The 23,270-nt window shown below is 41.1% G+C and overlaps 1 protein-coding gene across 3 annotated transcripts in view; it reads left to right on the top strand.

Moving 5' to 3' along the window:
* The window catches only part of ncam2 (neural cell adhesion molecule 2), a 462,302-nt gene that overhangs the window by 378,985 nt on the left and 60,047 nt on the right, over positions 1-23,270 (top strand). For all 3 annotated transcript variants that reach the window (XM_080878982.1, XM_080878984.1, XM_080878983.1), the window contains exons 8-11: positions 3,749-3,894; positions 19,145-19,295; positions 20,937-21,124; positions 21,976-22,072. In XM_080878982.1, the coding sequence (XP_080735108.1) occupies positions 3,749-3,894; positions 19,145-19,295; positions 20,937-21,124; positions 21,976-22,072 (582 nt within the window). The remainder of the gene's footprint in view (positions 1-3,748; positions 3,895-19,144; positions 19,296-20,936; positions 21,125-21,975; positions 22,073-23,270) is intronic.

The following is a 23,270-nucleotide window of genomic DNA, read 5'->3' as shown; positions in this document are numbered from 1 at the left end:
TGAAGAATCTGGCATCGTGGTGCCAGGACAACCACCTCCAGCTGAACGTCAGCAAGACCAAGGAGCTGGTGGTGGACTTCAGAAGGGGTCAGCACAGAGACTACAAGCCCATTATCATCAATGGAGCTCCAGTGGAGAGGGTGCAGTCCTTCAAGTATCTTGGTGTCCACATCTCCTCAGACCTGACATGGGCTGCCCACATTCAGGTCCAGACCAAAAAGGCTAGGCAGCGCCTGTATCACCTACGACAACTGAAGAAGTTCAGGGTCTCTCCAAAGATCCTCAGGATTTTCTATACAGGCGCTGTGGAGAGCATCCTCACACAGAACATGACATCGTGGTTCGGGAACAGCTGTGTGAAGGACCAAAAAGCTCTCCAGAGAGTGATCCGTACAGCAGAACGCTGCTGCAGGATTGCTCTCCCCCCGCTTCAGGACACCTACACCAGGAGATGCCGGACTAGAGCAGCGCAGATACTGAAGGACCCGTCCCATCCTGGCAACAAACTGTTCCAACTTCTGCAATCTGGTAGAAGGTTCCGCATCTTCCGGGCAAGGACAGAGAGACTCAAGAGGTGTCACAGGCTGGGTCTCCGACCCAGCACTCTGAGTTTTCTTTGTATTTTTTGATATGTTATTAGTTTGTGTTATTTCCTATTTTGCCTTTAGTTTAGGCAGTTATTGGTTATTGTTCCTGGGTTTTCTATGTTTTGGGGTTTGGTATTTATTCATCACGTGTTGGGTCTGTTGAGTTGTGTTGTCATGTTTAGTTGTTAGTATTTCCTGTTTTATTTTGACAATGTCATGTGTTCTTTGTTCATTGTATTTAGCTTTCTCTCCTGGTCCTGTCATTAGGTTTATGTCTGTCAGCTGTTCCCCCATGTGTCCCCACTTCCCCATATCACCTCATGTCTGTATTTAAGCCTTTTGTTTTCTTCATGCCATTGTCGGTTCGTCTGTTTATCTCACCAGGGTCACAGTTTTAGTCATGGTCTTAGCCTGTTTACCTCACCTCAGTCATAGTTCTAGTTTTCATCTGTTATGTATTATTAGTCTTAGTCATGGTCTTTGTTTATTATTTTTCCACCACAGTCATAGTTTAGGTTTTGGTCTCAGTACCATTTAGTATTTTGTTTCTTAGTGTTTTGCCTGTTTGTTTTTGGTCTCTTGGTTCATTTCCCTGCCGTCATCGCATTAAAGGTTCACCTTTCTGTTAATCATTACAATTCCTCGTCATCATCTGCTTTTGGGTCCTGTTTCCACACACATCGGCGCACCCCGCCGTGACAAGAGGAGCTTCTATCCCCAAGCCATCCGTGCCCTAAACACACACACCCGCCCTCTCACATCATCTATAATTGACTGAGACAGGACTCTTCCAGACACTAAACCAAGGCACAATGTACATTTCAATTCCTTTAATTTTAAATATGTTTATATTGTCTATCCTGTAAAATAGTCAGATATCTATTCATATTAATGTACAGAATTCACCTGCTTGCTGCTACTACTGCACATTCACCCAGTGTATATACTATATGTGCATATATATATATATATATATATATATATATATATATATATACATATATATAATGTTCTTCCTCTACATTTCACTGTGTGTTATACTTGTATAACTATACATGTGACAAATAATAAAGAACCTTGAAGAACCTTGAACCTTGAACCTTGAACCTTGGAGGGTGTAACGGGGCTGTGTGATGTCATTATTTTCTCACCACTGTGCACTAACTCCACACTGTCACTAGAAGCAATGCCAGGCTGCAGCACATGAAAGATTAACTCATTCAAGAATGACATGCATTAACCTGCTTCAATGCATGTAAGATTGCGTTGCTTATTAATTCTCTCAGTACAGTTAGAGTACAGCTAGATTATCCAGCCCACATTAACCTCTTCACATACCTGATTAAATTGCTCAAATTATATCTTACTATTTTATCTCCAAATACAGTAATCTGACAAACCCCCTTTTCTTGTTTATTGGCTGTTTTCTTTGTTGGTGCAGCTGACCATTCGCTAATCCCTAGGTATCCCCAAGTATCTACAACTTACTAGAACCCTTTGTTTTTCTGACACAGTGAGAAAGTAAGCTTTTTCTTACTCTCGCTCCCAACATTTGTACATTTTCAAAGGAGCCTTATTACTTTTGCTTCAAGATATGTGAGGGCTGCTATTGTTATTTCCTGTCACTGCGCGCCTTCTCGATATCAAACTGATTTGAACCTAAATGAAGGGAAGGGATCTGAGACAGAGATGAAAGAGGCAAAATAACATATTCGGGGAAAACGAGTGCAAAGCAAACCCGTCTATGACAGAGAAAAGTACAGTTTGTGACATCATGACAGGAAACGAAGGTCAGTTACACAAAAATAGCTGCTTGAAAAGTCCTTCAAAGAGCTGCTTTTTACTTTGACGCTGTAAGTACATTCATTCAGAGCCAGAACTTTTTCACTTTGACTTGAGTAAAGAAGTTGAATCAGTACTTCAACTTTTTCTCTGTGTGAAGCATCTGTGTACATTTCCCACCTATGATTGTAGTTTTAATGATTTTTTTATTACTTCCAGAAGGGTTGTTTCAAACCAAGAACCTTTTTAAAGGGCTGTTGCAGTGATATCATCCTAAACCTTTAAACCATGTCTCATCTACCATCCAATAACAAAACTTGTGAATTTCTCATGAATACAGTAAGTTAAATCGAGCCATTTTCGTGAATGTTTTTAGTGAGTTTATTGTTACTGTAAACCTTTTTTTTTTATTAAAGTTGAGATTCAGGCTAATTTTGTCTAACCATCTTTGTTGGTTATTTGTGCCTACGCAGTTTGGTCACTTACTAAAAGTCCTTGTAGGCAGAGGAATATTTGCCTGGTTGCCTGTGTGTATGTTTTTGTGACCCCCATGTTTTGACAAGCTCCCAAAATCCCTCAAGATGGCTCCTTCACCTCGAGGTTGAAGCCATGTGAAATTGCCAAACACTTCCCCCCGGGCGGTGTTAAAAGCCTTCAGTACAGTAGTCACTATTTCCTGTTCACTTCCCTTTGCCTTTCGGATTTTATGCCATGCTACTTTGCAAGCACCCTGTTAACAACGTAAGTGCAGTGTGTGTGGGGGGAAAAAAGAAGTAATCCATGATTCATGTGACATGCTCTATGCCCTTGACATGCATCAGGTTTCAGGGCTTGCTTAGAGCATCTTATCAGGGGGAGGCGAGCAGGGACCAGCCCCCAACGGCACGCTTTTCAGCACTTATCGCGGTGCTCACTCTGTGCCAAAAGCAAATCACACGGTGCTGGAGAGGCATCCTTCCAGACAGAAATCTGTATTCATTTAAAATAAAAAACGTGGATCAGTTGATTTGTTCTTTCAAACTTTAGCAAAGTCAGTTTTCTCATCTAGTCCAATGAGTGTGTGCAAAATAGGCCAGAGGCCATGCTTTCTCACTATATCAAACCTGTAGAGTATGACTGCACTGTATAAATTATCTTGGCCTACTCTGTCAGTACCAAAGTCATGCATCAGCTTGGTGTTTAAACCCCATGGTATAGCCTTCATCTTCTAACTCACTTTATGAGTTAGATCTTTGACAGTTTCTCTCCTGCTCATCCTTTTATTCACTTCTCCTTCCTTACTCACACCTTTTCTTCTGGCCTTCAAATCTGTTCCCCTCTACTCACTTTTTTTCCTCTTATTTACCTTCTCTCCCCCGCTTGTCCTCTGTGATCTCCAGTCCAGCCCCATATCACCCAGCTGAAAAACGTGACAGCCGTAGAGGGCAGCGCTGCCATGATCTCCTGCGTGGCTGAGGGCGAGCCTCTGCCTGACATTTCCTGGAGAAGAGCCAGCGACGGTCAGACCTTCGTGGACGGAGACAAGGTAGAAGCTGCCAGAAAGCCCATCTGGCTGTGCGTGTGTGTTTGTGTTCATCATCGTACAGCATAGGCTGGAATTACGGCATGAGTGTCGTGCTCAAAGGATATGACTTAGGCAGGAAGGATTTATGGGAAATTTACTGGGGTTGCATACCAAATGCATTTACAGCCATATGCCAAAACATTAAAACACCTGCCTAATACTGTGCAAGTCCCCTTAGTGCTGCTTAACAGGCTCATGTGACGTCTGGGTGTGTCTGGCACCTCTTGCTTTTGTGGGTGTTTAGGTAAGGCCTATGTCAGGGGTGTCAAACATAAGGCCCAGGGCCCAGAATAAGGCCGGCAAAGACTCCGATCTGGCCGACTGGAAGGCTTTGGAAAATGTGAAGAAGTGCACAGATTTTAAACTCCTAACTGTATTTTCATAAGTTTTACAGCTTTGCCTATTGATACAGACACTGCCATTCATACCACACGAAAGTAGTTCAGTAATAGATAAACCATTAAATGACAGAAATGTCTGGGCAGTTTTATCAGTTAAAGTGGATGAGTTTGACATCCCTGGCCTATGTGTTTCTGTAAAGGTGAATCCTGTGGAAAGTTCATCCGTGTGAGTCTTTTGTCTAGTTTACTGTGTTTGTTGTGTTGCTGGAATGAGGAGGGAAAAACACCCTTAGGTTTTCAGCTCAGGATCTACCTGGATAGTCTTCTGAGAGACCACAGTCATCGGGGAGTGTCACTGCTATTGTTACTTGTTCTGCTACAATTTTTAGGTGGGTGATATGTGTTAAGGCAATTTCCACAACTGATCTTATTCGATTCTTATGTCACATGCCTGAGTTTATTGTCACAACTGATCACTCTACATTACAGATGAGACACAGATTTGACAGTATTCATATGTATATGGATGGGAGCTACTTAAATTGTATTTTGATTATAATCACAGGTACAAAAACTGACTTAAAAGAATCCAATCATTAGAGAGTCAACCACAGATTGTGTGTCCTGGGCCAAATAAAACAGTGCACGTACTGGTAATGCACAGAGGGGTGAAGACGGAGGCGCTGCTGGTTTTATGGAAGCATCGCTTCATTCAATTTCATTATAGCTTTGTTTCGAAGAAGTCACATTTTGTCTCTCATTGTGGCGCGGCAGATGGCTCTACCAGTGAGCCTCGGGCACTGTTGCTATGGGAGAAAGTCAGTCAGTGGTGTGAATCAAAACACTGCAGTCACTGTGCAGCAAAACGCAGCACCACACTTCACTGAGTTCACCCACGACCGAAGAAGAAGATGAGGAGAAGAAACAAACGTGTCATTTGAATCCACAAATCTTTATTCGTGGCTGTGTGTTCTTGTGGTTTGAAATGCATCTTTGGCTATGAAATGACTACAATTTCTCTCTAGTGAGAGCCACGGATTTGCCAAATGTCAACTCTAAGGAGTTTCACTAATGAGTTTTGTTTTTTTTTTTAATGAAGGAAAGGTGTCCTAAAATTCTCCGTCAAACCCCACGAGGTCATGGAGTCGCTTAACTGGAGCTACAGAGAAAATACCAGCTTTTGTTGTCATGGTGACCATTAAAATGTCACTTTATTTTTTATATATATGAACAAAAACCAAGTCTTGGTTCTTATTGCCGCGGACTACAAAAAAGCAACAGCAGACAGTAACGGCTAATTACTCGTATATGTTGCACCGTTAAAATTAAAGCATTCCCATCTGCCTTATATGAAATGTTGCAATTACAGCCATTCATTGGTGCCACTGCTGTACATTACAGAGTGATTGATCCGGATCTTTTCCTTTTGACAAGATTTTATTTTCACGCTCTGTGAAGCCTCAAAGAGAGCGACCCTCAAACAACAAATGCACATTCACCTTGTACTCACATTATTATCTCAAGGGAAATCAGTAAACACTTTTATTTTGGTTATTTTGGAAGCCAGGACCTTGAAGTTTTCAGGTCAAATCTTTTAGTTTGTACTTTCTTTCTGTCTTCAGTACCTCCCTCAGACTCGCTGACATTATATTCAATCCAGTTTAACCGAAGCAACACAAAGCTTCTATTTTTACTTGTTTCTCCCAGCATCCATTATTCACTTTCTCCATAATAACAGCCACACAAGTGACAAACTGAAAGAAGCCTTTTCTTGAAATAGTAATTATTCCTGAATGGCATGCCATCAATGTCAAAACCATACTCGCTTCCATGGCAAGGGGTAAGAAGCAGCTTAAAAAAGAGGAAGAAAAAAACCCCAAAAAACAAAGATGGCAGCCGTTCCTTTTGCTGGGGAAAAAGGTCATCGCAGAGATAAATGGGTGTGTGCATTGGCTCGAATCGCTCGGGTTGATAAATCACAGCCGAAAATGAGAGTAAGTGCTTCTCTTCCCACAGCAAATGCAATTATGGAAATGCGCAGTGCAAACCAACACACCTAAACATACGCAAAGACAAACATGAGTCGTGCAGTGCGAGGCGTGATGGATGGCAGCAGTCATTTAGGTTTAAAGCAGGATGTTCCTCTCTCAATTTGCTCTCCAATCTGCATATCCAGCCGCCACACACGTGTCTCCCGTTTAGAGTTGTTAAGCTTCGGAAAGTCCTACATGTAATGTTACGTACTACATAGTGTTGCTTCCGTCCTTTTCATTCTTTGTCAGGCTAACACCCTGACCCAGGGTATGAGTGCATAATGGGATGCAGTTCCTGGAATTTAATTATGAATCGAGGCAGAGCATTCTGTGACACCTCGGGTATTGTTTTGCTTCTGATCAAAGTTACTGTCTGCTGTTGTAGTCATTCAGAATATCCAAGGCTAGAGAGCAAGTGTCATTAACTCCGTGCTTTTGTGTAGATGACTTCTGAAAAGATTGACATATTTGCTGTGATTCAACTGTTGATTTCACAGCTAAACCTTGAAATAAGAAGACTCCAACCAATTGTTTCCTGACTTCTCTGTGCCGAAAGACTGCAGTGAAGCGGTCACACCATTGTGATTAATAACCTGGCAAGTAAACCCAGGTTTTTGAAATTTTAAAAAAGAAAGCAGACAGGTATAAAGCTGCAGTTCTCTCACAAGAAGTGCAAACCACATAATGAGGCACGTGTAACAAAGACTGAAAGTAACACAGTTGCTGAAGAAAAAGAAAAGCTGTCTAGTTTGACAGGCTTACCAAAGTAACTCACTACCCCCAATCATTGAGGGGGCAGTTAGTACACCACACTGCAATTAGAGCTGTATGTATTCCAAATCCATGTATGTTAGCATGTAATAAATGCCACTTTGACCTCGCCTAGTGGTGTGGTGGTTAGCACCACTGCCCCAGAACAAGCCATTCCTGAGTTTGAATCCACCAGCTGGCCGGGGCCTTTCTGTGTGGGGCCCGTGTCTGAGTCCAAAGATATTCTAAATCGGGCGTAGGTTTGTGAATGCTTGTCTGTTTCTTTGTGTTAGCCCTGCAACAAATTGGTGACCTATCTAGGGTATCCACTGCTCTTACCCTGTGACACCTGGGAGTAGTTCCAGCCCTACTGTAACCCCAAATTGGATAAGTGGAAGAAAATGGATGGGTGGACTCTTTTTTGCTATCTTGCTCTTTTGCAAGAGAATGCATGGCACTCATACAGTAACAACTAGTTTTTCAAAAGTATTTTTACATGCAATTGTCATTTACAAAGTAAACATATTGCTTGGTTAAAAATTACTTGAAACTATTGACTGATAACATAAAGCCTTGAAGAAATTTTTTATGGAGGGCATAAAACAAGAGAGGGAAGTATCAGTTTTTGTACCGTTGCATGCCTTTCCTGGAACCAGAAGAGTCACCTCTGGCTTGTCTTTAGAAAGAATGCAGGTTTAAAGCACTTCCTGAGCGACTTCACTCTTCAAACTATGCTCATTGTTTATATTCACTTCAGTTCAATGTTATTTTTAGTTCAATGTGATTGTCCCGACAGTAGTCATCTCTGGGCACATTTTATTAACTTTATGGATGTATACGACAGATATAGCCTTATTCTTTCAGCAATCTTTGAAGAAAATAAAAAAAGTATAAATGGCCTGGTAAATGGCCTGTATTTATATAGCGCTTTACTAGTCCCTAAGGACCCCAAAGCGCTTTACATATCCAGTCATCCACCCATTCACACACACATTCACACACTGGTGACGGCAGCTACATTGTAGCCACAGCCACCCTGGGGCGCACTGACAGAGGCGAGGCTGCCGGACACTGGCGCCACCGGGCCCTCTGACCACCACCAGTAGGCAACAGGTGAAGTGTCTTGCCCAAGGACACAACGACCGAGACTGTCCAAGCCGGGGCTCGAACCGGCAACCTTCCGACTACAAGGCGAACTCCCAACTCTTGAGCCACGATCGCCCCGATAAAAGTATAGTTCTGCGCTAAAGTCTTGAACGACCGCCCATTTCATTATATTTTGCTTCGAAGGAGCCATACATTCTTGTTTTTTGGTGGGTTTTTTGAGTGTTTTTTCTTTCTTTCTTTTAGGGGGTCTTGAGCACTAGTTCTCTTAGGCTTTTCGATGGCCTTTCAAAGATTTAGACATTTGCTGCTTTTTCAGGCGTTTTTAGTCCACTTCTAATACCTGGAAAAAAACTTTTTGGGGTTAAGCCACTTAACACCGGCCTACGAATCATTCAAACACACACAGGCACTTAGCTCATGGATTGAACCAGTCTTATGCCTGCACATAATAGACAAGATAAAAAAAATTTTAATTGTATCTTCGTTATGGTCAGCCTGTCATACAATGGAAAATACTAAAAACTTGATTTCCAAAGAGCTACTAGCCAAAAACATAGCATGGTTTGCAGTGTGTCCTTAAAAAAACAGATATATGGAAGAAAAACAAAGTCCCAGGCACAGTCATGGTTTAGGCCTCCGTTTCAGCCAGTGGTGTTGGAAATCTTGTCAAAATTGATGGAATTATAAGCTGAGAATCCACCATAATCCACCATACAATGCCATCTAGAAAGTGTCTGGAAAACAGCTTTACTTTTCAGCATGACAATGATCCCAAACACACCGCCAATGCTGTAAAAACATACCCGGATGGAAGAACAGACAGTAGAACACTGTCAGTCATGGATTGGCCTCCCCAGATCCTCAACCTCAACATTAGTGAAGCAGTGTGGGATCATCTTGAAAGAGAACAGAACAAAAGGCAGAAACATCCAAAGAAGAGCTTTGAATGTCCTTCAAGAAGCCTGGAGAACTATTCCTGAAGACTACTTTCCTGAAGAAATGACAAGAAAGCTTTTCTAAAGCTGCGTACACACTGGAAGCAATATGGTGACCCGATACTGTAGAAAGTAGGTTGCACTTGACATAAATTTTCTCAACTCCCGAGTGAGAGGCTGAAGCAACTACCAGTGAGAATAATGAGTACTGTTGATTAACATATGACCTTGTAGTAATTATATTGGTAGGTTACCTTAGCAACTGATTTCTGGAACATCTGTAAGCGTGTGTCAGTTTCAAAGCAATGTGTGATGAATACATTTCAACTTTAAAGAGTCTAGGCTGTGTTAAAGAATAAAGCCAGTCACACCAAATATTGACTTTTAAGATTGTAGACTTGTACAAACTCTGTTTTTGCCTCATACACTGTATTTCCATATATTTTTCCCAATGTTTCAATAAATCCATGCACCTCTTTCCGATTTTTCCAAGCAAAATATGAAGAAATAAAGGGTGACTCAAGACTTTTTAGCAATACGGTAGAATTCCTTCAGCAGCCCTTCTTTCAAATCTTGCAGGGTCAACAGGCAGAAGGCCTTAGTGCCAATGAGTCTGTGTCTCAAATCCGTATTGCTGTAATAGGCCCTAAATAACAATGGAGTTGCTCTGAAATTGGTGGCATCAAGCACAAACGTTCCACCCTTTCTGAGACATTTTCCCTCACTGACGCTTGTCAGAGAAAGCCAAAAGGTTTTGGTCTCTAAAAACTAAAAAGCCTCTTACTCTCTTCAAGGAATTTTGAAGCTATTTTCAAAGACAATTGATCAGTCAGTTAACATGTTATCTCAAAGATAACTTCTCCAGTCTCTCAAGTTACAGAGGCACTGTACTCAGAAAGAAATGAACCACTGTTGGCCAGTAAGACATCAGGGTTAAGCCTGAAGTCTCTTGCCTGACAGTACAGGCCCTCAGTCACTGCAACACCCAAAAATAGATAATAGCAGTGTCTAGCAAATCATTTCCTGTCGCATCCCATGTGAAACCCCTCGTTGGCCTCCATTTCCTTCAACCAAGAAGCCATTATTAAATGTCATTTTGTTGTTGTCTTGAGGTTGAGGTGATGCAGTAATCATTATAGTTGTGCAAATATGAAGACCCCCATGTTCAGCCCCAGCACCCAACTGTTAGAATTAGCTGCACTTGCCAGAATTAGACTAGCTGTGTTTCCAGCCTCGCTGACATTTACAGCTGACATTTTTAATATCTGAAAACTCTCCAACAATTGGACTGAAATAACACTGGAACACGCTCCAGAATTCCATTTGAGAGATTGCATTTCAGATATAGCTTCATGTGTTTTGATGTGGCACATGACATGCCTGGTTTTTATTGTGAAATTATGGATCAGTTATAGACAGGATTTCATATGTGTCTGCCCCTTTTATGCCTGCTCATGCCTACCCGTTTGTTCGTTAGTCATCTCCCCCATCCTTTTAAACTCCCTTCTTTCTTTTTACTTATAATATATGTCTTTATGTTGTTTGCTGCTCGTGTGCGCAGAGTACCTGCAGTGAGTGTGCCGTTGCAGCAACACGTATGTGCAGTTCATGGGCGTGCATGTCGCTGCTGTGTTTGCTTCTGGCCGCTCGCCTCGCCGTCCGACTGAGCTGCATATCAAACAGGCTGTGCTTTGGGGGCTGAGTTCGTCTCTAGACACAGACCCTGTCAGTTGGCAGAGATGGGGGGGCGGGTGGATGGATTGCGGGGAGGCGGCGGTGTTAGCAAGTAATTTCCTGACTCAGAAGCTCTCTCCTCGAAGATTTCCTCTCCTTCCCCCTCAGCATTCCTATTCAACACACACACTCTCAATCCCATTGACCTCAGCTGGCGAGGCAAACAAGCAAAGTCTGCAGTGGCAGCACAAAGAGACCAGATCCAAGCCTTTAAACGCCGCTTCACCTCATTGGTTGATAGTATTGCGATGATAAGAGCAAAGATAAGCCATTCTAAACAGGATAATGCCCAAGCAGTCTGCGAGCGACAACATAAAGAGTGTGTGATTCAGAAGAGGGGGCTTCAGGGCCGAGGCTTAAGGGGCTTAGACACATAATGAGTATTACCTGAGGTGGGGAGATGGGGGGGGGGCGTTGTGACAGGAGGGCAGTAGAAGGGGCAGGATGTGCATTGATTTACTGGGGAAATCTATGAAGGTGTGCAGAAGGTACACACAAATACACACTCAGTATGCAAACATGCAAGTAGATTGGAATATAGAAAAATGCAAGATTTTAGCAATGCAGACATAAAACAGAAGAAGGGTGATGGCCTCAAAAAAAGGAACATATTTAAACTAAACCTCCCTTTTTCTAGTTTCTATGGCTACAAATGTAATATACGGGTGGTGAGGCGGAGTACTAAAGCGCAGCTAGACCTGTAAGTCACATAGATCAACAAAGTCCACATGAAGAAGAGGTTTTGGTGGATGAAAGGCTCAAACTCAAACTCACCCATGAGCCTTGGGTTTGTGTGCTATGTTAACCCTTGTATGGTGTTCGGGTCTGTGAGACCCGTGTTCAGTTTTTTTCAAAAGAAAAATTAAACAATTAATTATTTTTTCACGTGTAAATGTGTTGTGTCTTTCCACTCACTCCACTTGATTATAACTGATTTATTTATAACATTTTATATAAAAGAAAAACGAGAAGCACATTAATTCATAAATGTGATCTAACAAAGGTAAAGGGAAAAAATTAACCATGTTTGCTGTTCATATGTCTTGTAATTGGGATGAAGTAAACATCTGTTGAGTAATTTAACATAAAATTGTTTGATAGTGTTAATTTGGAAAGCCAAAACTCTAGCGGGTCCACCAGACCCATGAACACTGGCTGAGTAACAAAAATACGAACACCACACAAGGGTTAAACTAAAGCTATATGTGGAAGTATTATGTTTAGGCTTATTATTTCTTATGTGACCATCCAGGGGGCTGTACAAATAATTTTGCCAAAAAAAATCACATGATGAAACAGTAATGCAATTTAGGGCTATGTGTGCAGGGCGAAAAAGTATATTTTTTTCTCATTTGAAAAAGTGCTGTAAGTAGAAATGGCGGGCCACCTCATCACAGAAGTTGTCAAATATTATTGTGTCCTATTAGAAAAATTCTGACTACACTCAGCTGTCATTTACTGTAGATATAGCCTGGGGCTACGGCTCACCTTCTCCTAGAAATTACTTTAGCATTACATATGAACTTGAAGTGTGCTTTTTACATATATGTGTGATATGCATTCAGATCCCTGTGTTTTTTGATAATAACACTTTTTTTAAAAGTTTTGTCTATTTGTCAGTTTTGTACACCATCGCATTGGGATGTCCATGAGTTATAGACTTTAGGCAGTCATTGTCTACAAAGGAGTTCAAAGTATTAAAGTATTAGCAATCGTCAAAGGTTGTTCCACAGTTATTCACTGGTAATGCTGAAGACATGTACTGTTAGAAAAATAAGACTGGTGAGGTTCACATGGTTGCCAGTAGGTGGAATAAAAACAGCAGTGGCTGCAGTGACTCCTGACCAGTGTTGGGACTAACGCGTTATTAAGTAACGCGTTACAGTAACTACGTTGTTATTATTGTGGTAACGAGCACGGTAACTAGTTATTATGCCAAAACCGGGAATGCGTTAATCGTTACTTCGTGTGGTGGCTATCGCGGAGCTTCCACAGATTCAATAACATTAGCAAGTGGTGGAGGCCAGCAGGTGGATGAAGGAAAAGGGAGGCAGGAGGAGAGACCCGAAGCGGCCGCTGCTCCGAGAGTGTCAGGTGAACTGAACTTCAAGTAAGAAGTTATAACCTGCAGTCCATCTGGGTCAGATATGAACCAAGTTTAGGTGGAGTTTATTTTCGTTATGCTGACTTTTTCGTACTGCGTGCTTCCTAAGTAGCTGACAGCTGGTAACTGTGCAGGGGCAGGTCTAGCAGTGTTGCCAGGGGTCCATGTAGGGAATTAAAAGGGAAAGGGGGGCACAAGGAAATACTTTCTTATTCTCATTTAAAATGTCTCACTTTAAAAAAAATTAATTATCTGAGTCTTGCAACAAACAATGGATAGATTGATACATATATACCATCAGAACAGTGTACATCACTGTCACAACAGTGTTTATTTTCATTCAAAGGCTTTATGATTTTTCCTATAATGGTGGGCCGGTCTCTAGTCAAAATGCCCGGGACGATTTTTTTTGTCCCAGTCCAGCTCTGTATGCAGCTCATCTGCAGTCTGGTGTTACCTACATCTTCCTATTCAGACGGCAGAATTTCCGAGTTCTGAGTACAATCGAAAGCACCACGACTGCAGTTTTTGTGTTGGATGTAAAAAGCAGGCTAGGATAGAATCAGGTGTGGGATTTCTCTCGTGGAAATGTGCACATTATTTTTTCCTTTCTATTGGTAGGTGGCACAGTGCACTTGTGGCAAGTAAGCAAGCTAGAAGACTGGCAGTCTGGCTGGGTATCCAGTTATGGAAGCAACACATTAACAAGAGAATTCTGAGTAAAACCAAAGTTACTTTCCCTAGTAACTAGTTACTCTGAAAGTAACGAGTAACTTGAAGTAACTGAGTTACTTTTGATAGAAGTAACTAGTAATGTAACTAAGTTACTAATTTAAAGTAACTTACCCAACACTGCTCCTGACATCCTCGCTGTGTGTCCAGAGGGGGGAACATCGTAAGCTTGTTTGTAAAACTCTTGTTTGTAAAAGTGTAATTGTACAAAATCTTGTGGACTTAAATGTATAAACGGAATAATCAGAAATTAAACTGCTGTAGTTAAGCTAATAGTGTTCTATTTTTTTAGCCAGACATTTTAAAACTTCCCCTTAAATGTGTCCCTGATCACAATCCTCTATGTCATCGCTCTGTTGTGCTGCTGCAAGTAAGTAAGATTACGTCGGTCAATATCAAAATGTGTTACATATATAGCCTTAATTTGTGTCAACTGAGCTGTGGCTAAGTACCTGAAGATAACTAACTGAAAACACAAACTGTCAAAACACAGAACGTCATAGTTCTGTATGGCCACAGGATTATTATTTTTTTATCCTCCAGTTATCGCTACAAAAGCCTGCAAAGCCCTGTGGCATAAACATCTACTAAACAGATTTAATAGAAACTCAATTTGACTTTCAGCCTCAGATTTCCCGCTCCTTTTTTTCACAAATTCTAATAATTCCTTTATTAGTAACACATCTTCATTACTAACTGGAACCCCGTTTTAAATCAAGCCTGGAGCCAAAAACCATCTCTTCTAGTTTTTACTATTAATTGACTAATTAGTTGGCAATGATGCATGAAAGTTTGGAGTGGTATCATGACTTTGGGTTGGTTAACATTCACCTCAATCCCAAGCTTCCTTAAATGTGTCAGTGCATTTGTTGACCAATCTTTCACCCCTCAGACATGTCCCTGATCATGATCCCTTTGTTGTCTTGCTACAAGCAGCTACACAACCCATAGCACTGGTGATTATGTGAGTCTATTTCAGTGTGCCATTTCAGTGTTACTTAGCAGTGATAGCTCAATCATAATCTGCTGCTGCTGTGTCTTTTTTGTGCACGGAGGCTTCAAGAGGCTGGGAGAGATCGCTATCATAATGTGTCATATGTGGTGTGGCGGGTACTTGCATTAAAAATACCCTCCAGCACACCAAGCCTCTATGAATAATAAGAGCTCAACTAAAGCTGTGTTTCCTATTCATGGCGATACCTTATGTGCAAATAAATGTCAGCAAACTTCATGACATGAAGTAGCAATAATGAATCAAACTTGTGTTTCCTGTGCAAGTGTTAACGTTGCGATGATATATCATTTCACATAACACAAAGATATAGAGTCTTTCTCTGTGTCAACAGGAGATAAATTATCTTCGAAATCAGCCGAAACGGAGATGGAAGGTAATGTTTGAAACGGTTCTTCTGCCTATTGTCTGTGACCTTCAAATCCTCTGCTGCGGGTCTCTATTGTGTCAACTCTGCATCCATAGGCAGCATCACTGAAAAGTAGTTTCTCTGGGGTCACGGAGGTTATCTGATGGCAACAGTCTGAAGGCTTATGGCCGTATCATGTCTGCAGCGGGGATGCTCCTGAGGTGTTTTTTCTCATTACGGGGGAATGTCGATTACTGGAATGATAGCCTCGTCTGCCGTAATTGACCCGTTGCTTCAAATTGATACCATCTGTCTTCATACAGATGTAATGACCTTGTAATAAATCGACAGTTTATTGCATTAACCCTGACTCTTTGTGACAAGTGACGATTGCCTGCAAAGGGAGGTGTCAAAATGGATCAAGGGGTCGCCACTCGGTGGCAAGAACAAAGTTGGACCAACAACTTTCTCTAAATTAGTTGGCGACAGACCCGAAGCCTTCCTGGATTCTGCTTTGTCATTTCTCCAGTTTTACATAACCATGAATGAAAAATAGTATCATATTCACGGTTGGACCTATTATCTTCTCCAGATTTAGCATCCCCGTTCTGTCTGGAAGTTTCAAACAGAGCTCACAGCTAGAAGCTGACCTTCATTTCTGGCTTTATTCCATCACCTGAGTTTCAACTCGCTAGGAAAGACTGTATATGTTTTAAATTGTATTTTAAAAATGCACATTATTCAGCGTTACTGTAAAGCTACAAGTGCTGGCAGAATGGCTAATTTTCAATTTTTTCCCCCTGGCCAGATTAGAGCGAGCCAATAAAAACAATAAAACATTAAAGAACAACATCTAAAACCATTACAGCAGGAAGCAAATGACCGTCTCTCTGACCCCGTAGGATTGTCCACAGGCTCTCTGTGTATGCAAGGATACATCTAATACTGCTTACTTTTTTATTACATACACTGAAGGATGCAGAAGCACTCAGGAGAACAGAGTCTTGATTACATTTTCTGATGACACTGCAGCGTTGACTCTTTTGAGTTTTTCTTCTATCAGCTGGGTTCACAGCCTCGCAACAGTCTGAACAGCATTGTTAAAATCTTCTCTAAGATCATCAGAGTGAAACAAAGAGATCTGGGTTCTTTTTGCAACCAACAAATCCCTCAGAAAGCGGCACATATTTTGCCTCTTTGCGAATATTTTCTTTATCAAGGCTGTTTGTTAAAACTAACTGATATTCTGAAGCATCTTCTGTATTTTAACGGCATAATACTGTTTTCTTTTAAGTCTGGTCAGCAAATAAATACTTATGGGATTTTTAAAAAGTTGATTTTATTAGGCTTGAATTCTTGTTTGCATTTATATTTTTTTCATATGCTCACTTCTGTTTATTTTTTATGTGCTGCCTCAAACTAATTCAAACCACTAAATTAGTGCCGATGACTATAATTGATGTAAGTTTTCATTTTTATTTTAACTAATTAATATTAAGGTATACTTGTTTACCACATATTGTGATATATAGTTTATCCATTCTTGTTTAAATTCTGAATCTATGCTGTATTTTTCTAAATATAGAAAAGAGCCAGTCTTATAGACTCATAGACTCATATCATTATTCATCTTTAATGATCCCAACAGTGTATAGTAGTCAGTGTTGGGAAGGTTACTTTTAAAATGTATTCCATTACAGAATACAGAATACATGCCCCAAAATGTATTCTGTAACGTATTCCGTTACGTTACTCAATGACAGTAACGTATTCTGAATACTTTGGATTACTTAATATATTATCATGCTTTTTACAACAATGTGAATGTACTATTGCTGTGTGATTTATTACTATTACTGAAGGTCCGCGACTCCGAACTGTAGTAAAGGGACCTCTGACTAATACGGCGGGGTCCCTGTCGGCTTGTAGCCGAAAAATAGCTTTACTTTGTTGTGTGGGTCAACTTTTCTTGCGAGAGACAGAGAGAGGCGTTGAAAGGCTGCTCCAACGGAACTTATTGTTTTCGGAGGAAAACACGAACACAGCGTACAGTCGAGTCTTAATAGCTTACTTACAACTGGGCTCGTCAGGCTCTCTTCTTGGCTGCAGTGGTTATTATTATATTTACATGCTTCCAGCTCCCGTTTTTCCTCGATGACAACTCGTACCTTTCCACTCCCCTTTTTCTCGCTCCTCGCGCTCACAGACCCATAACGTGTATGGCAGTCCATTCTCCCTGCAACACGGACTACACTGCCCATGATGCTACATTCTTTAGAGCTATGCTTGTAGCATTCTGCCTGTTAGCTTAGCACAACAACAACGAAAAGGCGCTCTCTCACCCAGGAAACACAGTCTCAGAGAGAGAGAGAGAGAGCGTCGCCCTGTAACCATGGCAACCGTAACGCTGCCGCCTGGAACAACAGAACGTAGCTGTCAAACAAAACCCAAACAGTCCTGACCCGCGACAAAATGAAACAGGAAAGTACCGCAGTGTAATCCATTTATTTCAACAAAGTAACTGTATTCTGAATACCACCTTTTTAAACGGTAACTGTAACGGAATACAGTTACTCATATTTTGTATTTTAAATACGTAACGGCGGTACATGTATTCCGTTACTCCCCAACACTGATAGTAGTGAGGTGGTTAATATTTGATATTGGTTTCCTATCCATGTTTGTTTCCTATTGGTGTGTGATTTGGTGTAGCGAGCAACAGGTCGCCATGCAGCTTTGGAGGTGGACTTGATGTTGTTCAGATGTTGATATAAACAGCTTTCATGTAACCGTGTGATGTATGGGTCAAAACAAAAAAAATGTGTTCTCTCGATCATTTAAGAGATGTGTGCAAATAGTCTTAATTGACCATTTGTAATTATATTTTATATTTATATTTTTTCTGAGTTTATTTATTATAAACTTTATCATAAAATGAAGTACATTTAACTTTAAATTATGCTATTGTGGTAGACAGTTGAGTAAATTCTGACTAAGTTTTTCAATACCGGTACTTATATTTGCTGATTTAAATTCCAATATTGTGATACTCAAGGATATTTTCTTCTTCCAGATACATGAAACATAAATAACATTTCCCTAACACTTGCTATGTGTATTTAATTTGTGTACTTGTTTGCCATTATTTGTTCATCCAAGTCTAGAGACATTCTTGTTCCGACACACCTGAATCAATTGAATGGCTTGTTATCAGGCCTTTGCCAAACTTGATGGCAAACTTGAAGAGGTAATCTAATCATTTGATTCAGCTGTGTTGCAGTAGGAAGGCATCCAAAAGCTGCAGGACAGCAGCTCTCGAAGACTGGAGTTGGACACCCCTGGTTTACAGCCTTTCAAACATGTTTCCATCAGAAAAGTTGTCCAGAGTGCCCTCTGGTGGACAAACTATGCAGTCTCGATACTCATAACAGTTGAAAGGTGTTTCTACAGTTTATTTTACTTTTTTACATTTTTTTTTCAAGTTTTACTATGTTGAATAAAATTCAATATCTCTGGACAATGAGTATAGCATATTGAGGACCTTGTACATATTTAAGACAAGGATTAACTTGTAGTATAGTGGGTAGTATATTGAAGCGGTGGCAGTTTTCCAGTTAACGTCCAATAACTTGAGACCCAGTGTGTGTCTCCAGTACAGGTTTTATTGTTGTCAGTAAGAAGAGACCAAGTAGGCAATCCGTGTCTTGTTTGGGAAAAAGTCAGAGAGTGAAAAGACGACCTGCTGTATTTTTCCTTTGGGGCGTTTGGTTTTATTTCCATTCTCTGTTTTGCTTGAACTGAACTCTCTTTTGACACGTCGTCACTCCCAAACAGAAGGTTTGATCAGCATGTTATGATTTCTGTGATCTCAGCCAGACGTGTGTGTCTGAAATGACCACATAAAAAGATATCCTACTTTATGACATTATACAGATCCAAGAGTAGAAAGAAAACTGTCTGAAATGAAGCATTTAGAACAGTTTGAAGCTTAAGCTATAGGCTTATTGGGATTACTAGTACATATGCTGTCTTTACTACTTGAAACTTCTGCCATTTAAGCTGTCTGTTACATTTGGATTTGAGTTTAAAATTATTGTTGTGTTTGTGTCCTCAGAGCCAGGATGGGAGGTTTGAAGTTCGTGGGCGTCACGGCAAGTCGGTGCTGACCATCAGCGGCGTGAGGCTCTCCGACTTGGGTCGATTTGACTGCGAGGCGCTCAGCAGGATCGGAGGTCATCAGAAGAGCATGTTCCTGGACATTGAATGTAAGCGCGCCCATTAAACGCCATGCACGCACTTTTTGTTAGAGTGCACATGTACTCCACAGCAGGCTTCCAAGAACTGGAGATATTCAAACAACAAGTTGCCTAACATTGCCTGTGGGTAAAATGCAGAGGAGTGTTGTTTTTGCAGAGCCCTGGTCACCTGTTACAGCCTCTTACAAGCTTCTCCTTTCTGCCTTTCTATCGGCTCTTTGCGGTCCTTGCTGTGGAAATGGGACACATAAACACATTTAAGCAGAGTTCAAAAGTTCACTCACGCTCAGTTCTAATAATTCTTTTTGTAGTCTGGCTATTTCATCTTTTTTTCCCTCTCTGAAATGCATTATATCATTATAAACAAGTCACCCACCACGCACATTGCCTCCAGAAGGGTTAATTAGTGAGAGGATATCATGCATCGCCTTTCTTTTTTTCTCCTGCTGACAGCTTTGCTACTTCCCAACGAGTGCATCCATTCCTCAGTGCTGGTTGTTTGGGGTTATTTGGGGCGGGCTCTCCCCTGCTTAATGAGCTCTGAAGCAAAGATCTCCATTTTGGCCTCAGAATGATTAGGTTCATTAGTAGCGAGGTTCAGTGGAGTTTTTTTTTTTCCTTTTTCTTTGGGTAGCAATTGATTCCACCTTGAAGCTCAGAGGAACAACAAAGAGCTAGGCCAGGCAAACAAATATATCCAAAGAGACAGCGAGGGAAAAATGAAGACCATATCTGCGTTGTCACATGAAAACCAATTTTCTCCTTTTCATACTGAGGTGACTTTTTGAGTTCATGGATTCCCCTCAAAATTTTGTTTTGCACGGTTCCTGAAAAGTTGACATTTTAGGAAAAACTTGTAGCAAAAAAACAATCCCAAATTCATGCACCCACTCTCTAACCGTGAAGCAAAGTTGCTGTCATTACACTGCAAACTTGTTTTGCTGGAGCCACAGCTGACAACTCGCGCCCGCGCTCTGCACAGAGACACAGGCTGTGAGTCTGAGTGTGGAGGGGCTGAGCCAGCCGTTGCCACCGAACTAATGAACTCATTTACTAAGTCACTGCAGGCTGCAGGGGGATAACACGTCCTCGGCTGTGACAGAGAGCCAGGCATCAATCTCTTTAATGGAATCCTGCAAGCGAGCATAAAACAACCATAATGCCTCTCCGACTGAGCGGGGCCGACCGGGCCGAAAGAAATCCGCACAACAGCTCGCCGCCGCAGTCGTCCATTACTGCCCTTTCTATTTGCCGGCGCCAATGAGCTTCTGTTTGCATGCTTTATTCCTATTCTTGGGGGGCACGATCGCAATGGAGACCCCCACCCATAGCGTGAGGTAGCTTCAATTAAGTTTTTCTTTTTTTACACTGCCGAAGGAGTTGAGGAAGCAGCAATTAAATGCTTTCCCCCCTGTCTTCTCTTTAAGGTGAAGCCTCAGCAAGTTATTTATTTATTTATTTATTTACATCTTTGATCATCCAGCACAGCTCCACCTTTGATTTGAGTGTTTAATTGGCTGCCACAAATTCCAGACACACCAGCAATTACTCTTTTAGCAATTCAGGTCTTGTTTTAGTTTTTTTTTAAAAAGCTCCTTTTCCATGTAAACGAGGTGGGTGCAAGAAGTGACGTTACTCTGTTTTGTTTAGATATACCAAAGTTCCTGACCAACCACACCGTTTATTATTCATGGGAGGGAAATCCGGTGAACATCAGCTGCGACGTGATGTCCAACCCACCTGCCACCATGCTGTGGAGGCGAGAGCGCTTCACTATCTCCACAGAGGGAACCGCCAACATGAGGGTGCACAGCGCCGAGGGCAAGTCTGTGCTGGAGGTGAGTTCAAGTCCTCCGGTGGCAGCCAGGTTAGGTTTAGGGTCACGAGACAAAAAATGTGTTTGAAAGTTTAATAATGACTCTGTCAGTGTGGTTTATCAAACAGAGGTGCAAAAGAAATGGAGTTTTTTGTAATGAATTGAATTTTCTTCTTTGAGGGAAAAAAACAATTAAATAAACAATAAAAACAACAGTGGAAGACAGACCTGTAGTTTAATGAGTTTAAAAAGAAAATAAATTCTGATGGCTCTTTATGAAGACTTACTCACACTGATATAGTTTTCAAAAATTTGACAAAATTCAGATTTTGATGTTTCTATTGGCATCCCAGTTTAATGGAAGTAAGCGAAACCCCAGTGGTGGTCATTGTGAATAGTTTGTCATAAAGGATGCTTTTAACTGAAGAAGTCATGAAAACTAGACACCCATACTCAGTTTTAAATGATGATTTCATTTATTACAGAAAAAGTTGTTATCCAAATCTACATGGACCTGTGTGAAAAAGTAATCACCCCCCAAACCTAATAACTGGTTATCTTGTCAGCAAGAACGGCAATGAAGCATTCAAGTCTTTCATAAGGCTGTGGAAGATTTTGATCCTCTCGTTTTTGCAGAATTGTCTCAAATCAGCCCCACTGGAAGGTGTTTTTAAGGTCATGCCAAAGCATATCAGTATAATTCTGTTTCAAATCAGTCCTATGAACACCAAAAACACATATTATTCAGTGCATGTTTAGTATATAAAGCACAGTTATATATCGAGCACAGTTGGAGCGAAAGCAGAAAAGTCCAAGTGAAATCTTTAGTTTTAATATGAATTGTGATCGACTGTATTGTTTATCTGCGTCCAGGTGACTCCTATGTCCGACAGAGACTTTGGCCGCTACAACTGCACGGCCAGAAACAACATTGGAGTTCGATACCAGGAGTTCATTTTGGCCCAGGCAGGTGAGTCTGCAGAACTGCCACTAATGCGCTAATGAGGCTAGCAACTCAATTTCAAGACCAGAACATGTGGACGTCTCAGGGACCCTGCAGTTTTTCAATAACCGCTCTCCCAGTAACTCCAGCCATTCAACTACTTTGTAACCCTCTACCTCTCTACTAATGGTAATAGCCTTATTTGCAATTCTCAGGAAGATAAATTCCACTACAACTCCCAACCCCTATTCAGCCTCGCCTAATCTCAAATAGTGCTGGCTGATTTACCATACCCCTCGCAATTTAACTGAAGTACTCCCTAATTTACGGTAGCGAGGGCTAATACACAATAGTGCAGTCTAATTATCTTTAGTGCAGATTGAATTGCTCTAGCTAAGGAAGAAAAAAGTAGTGAGCAAAAAGCTGACCAAAAATGTCGTCTTGCAGGAAACAGTAGGTTTTAGAAGAGTTTGTGACTCTTACAATTCAGCACAACACACACTCAGGCACACGCAAGAAAACACACTGTGAACATGTTTGTGTTCTTAACGGATATTTGAGACGTACCTTATGTAGAATACACTGTCTTCATAGCTCGATCATAAACTGATAGAAGAATCTGAGGGTGGAAGTGTGTTTGTAGTGAGTCAAACTGTTCTGAATTTTGCCTTGATGTTTTAAGTGAGAATCACTAATACAACCAAAACACCTTGAGTCACATCAAAAACATATCCAAGGACAAGTGATGCAGTCAAGTGATGTGGCAACTTACCTGAAAATAAAATAAGTTGCTGTCTATTAAATTGCTAGAGTCTAGAGTCGGCTAGGTTTAATATGGCAGTGATGTCAGGAAGTTTTTAGAGTCAAGGTTTATTTGTGCAGGAAATATATTCAGAGGTCTTACGCAGAAGCATTTATTGCAGTGAGCTTAATATCAAGGAGAACAAAGATGGACACTGCTTATTGCCACCCAGTTCTAGAACAATCTTGGAGGCAACAGCAGGAGAACGGATTTATAGTCCAATAATCCAAATATTTAACCCACAATGAGGTAGTGGTCATGCACAGGGAGACAGGTGGAGCGGCACGCAGGCAAAACACAGTGTCTATATAAACAGATAAAAAAATATGGTACTGGATTTAAAAAAAAAAAGCAGAACTCAAGCAATTAAACAAACTAGGAATCAAGGAAGGCTAAGGTGTTGCACACTAAACATGGGTGACA

Source organism: Rhamphochromis sp. 'chilingali' (genome assembly GCF_963969265.1).
Source record: "Rhamphochromis sp. 'chilingali' genome assembly, chromosome: 3".
In the NCBI taxonomy this organism is placed as follows: Eukaryota; Metazoa; Chordata; class Actinopteri; order Cichliformes; family Cichlidae; genus Rhamphochromis; species Rhamphochromis sp. 'chilingali'.
Note: the sequence above shows the minus strand (reverse complement) of the source record. Positions and strands in the feature narration are given on the sequence as shown.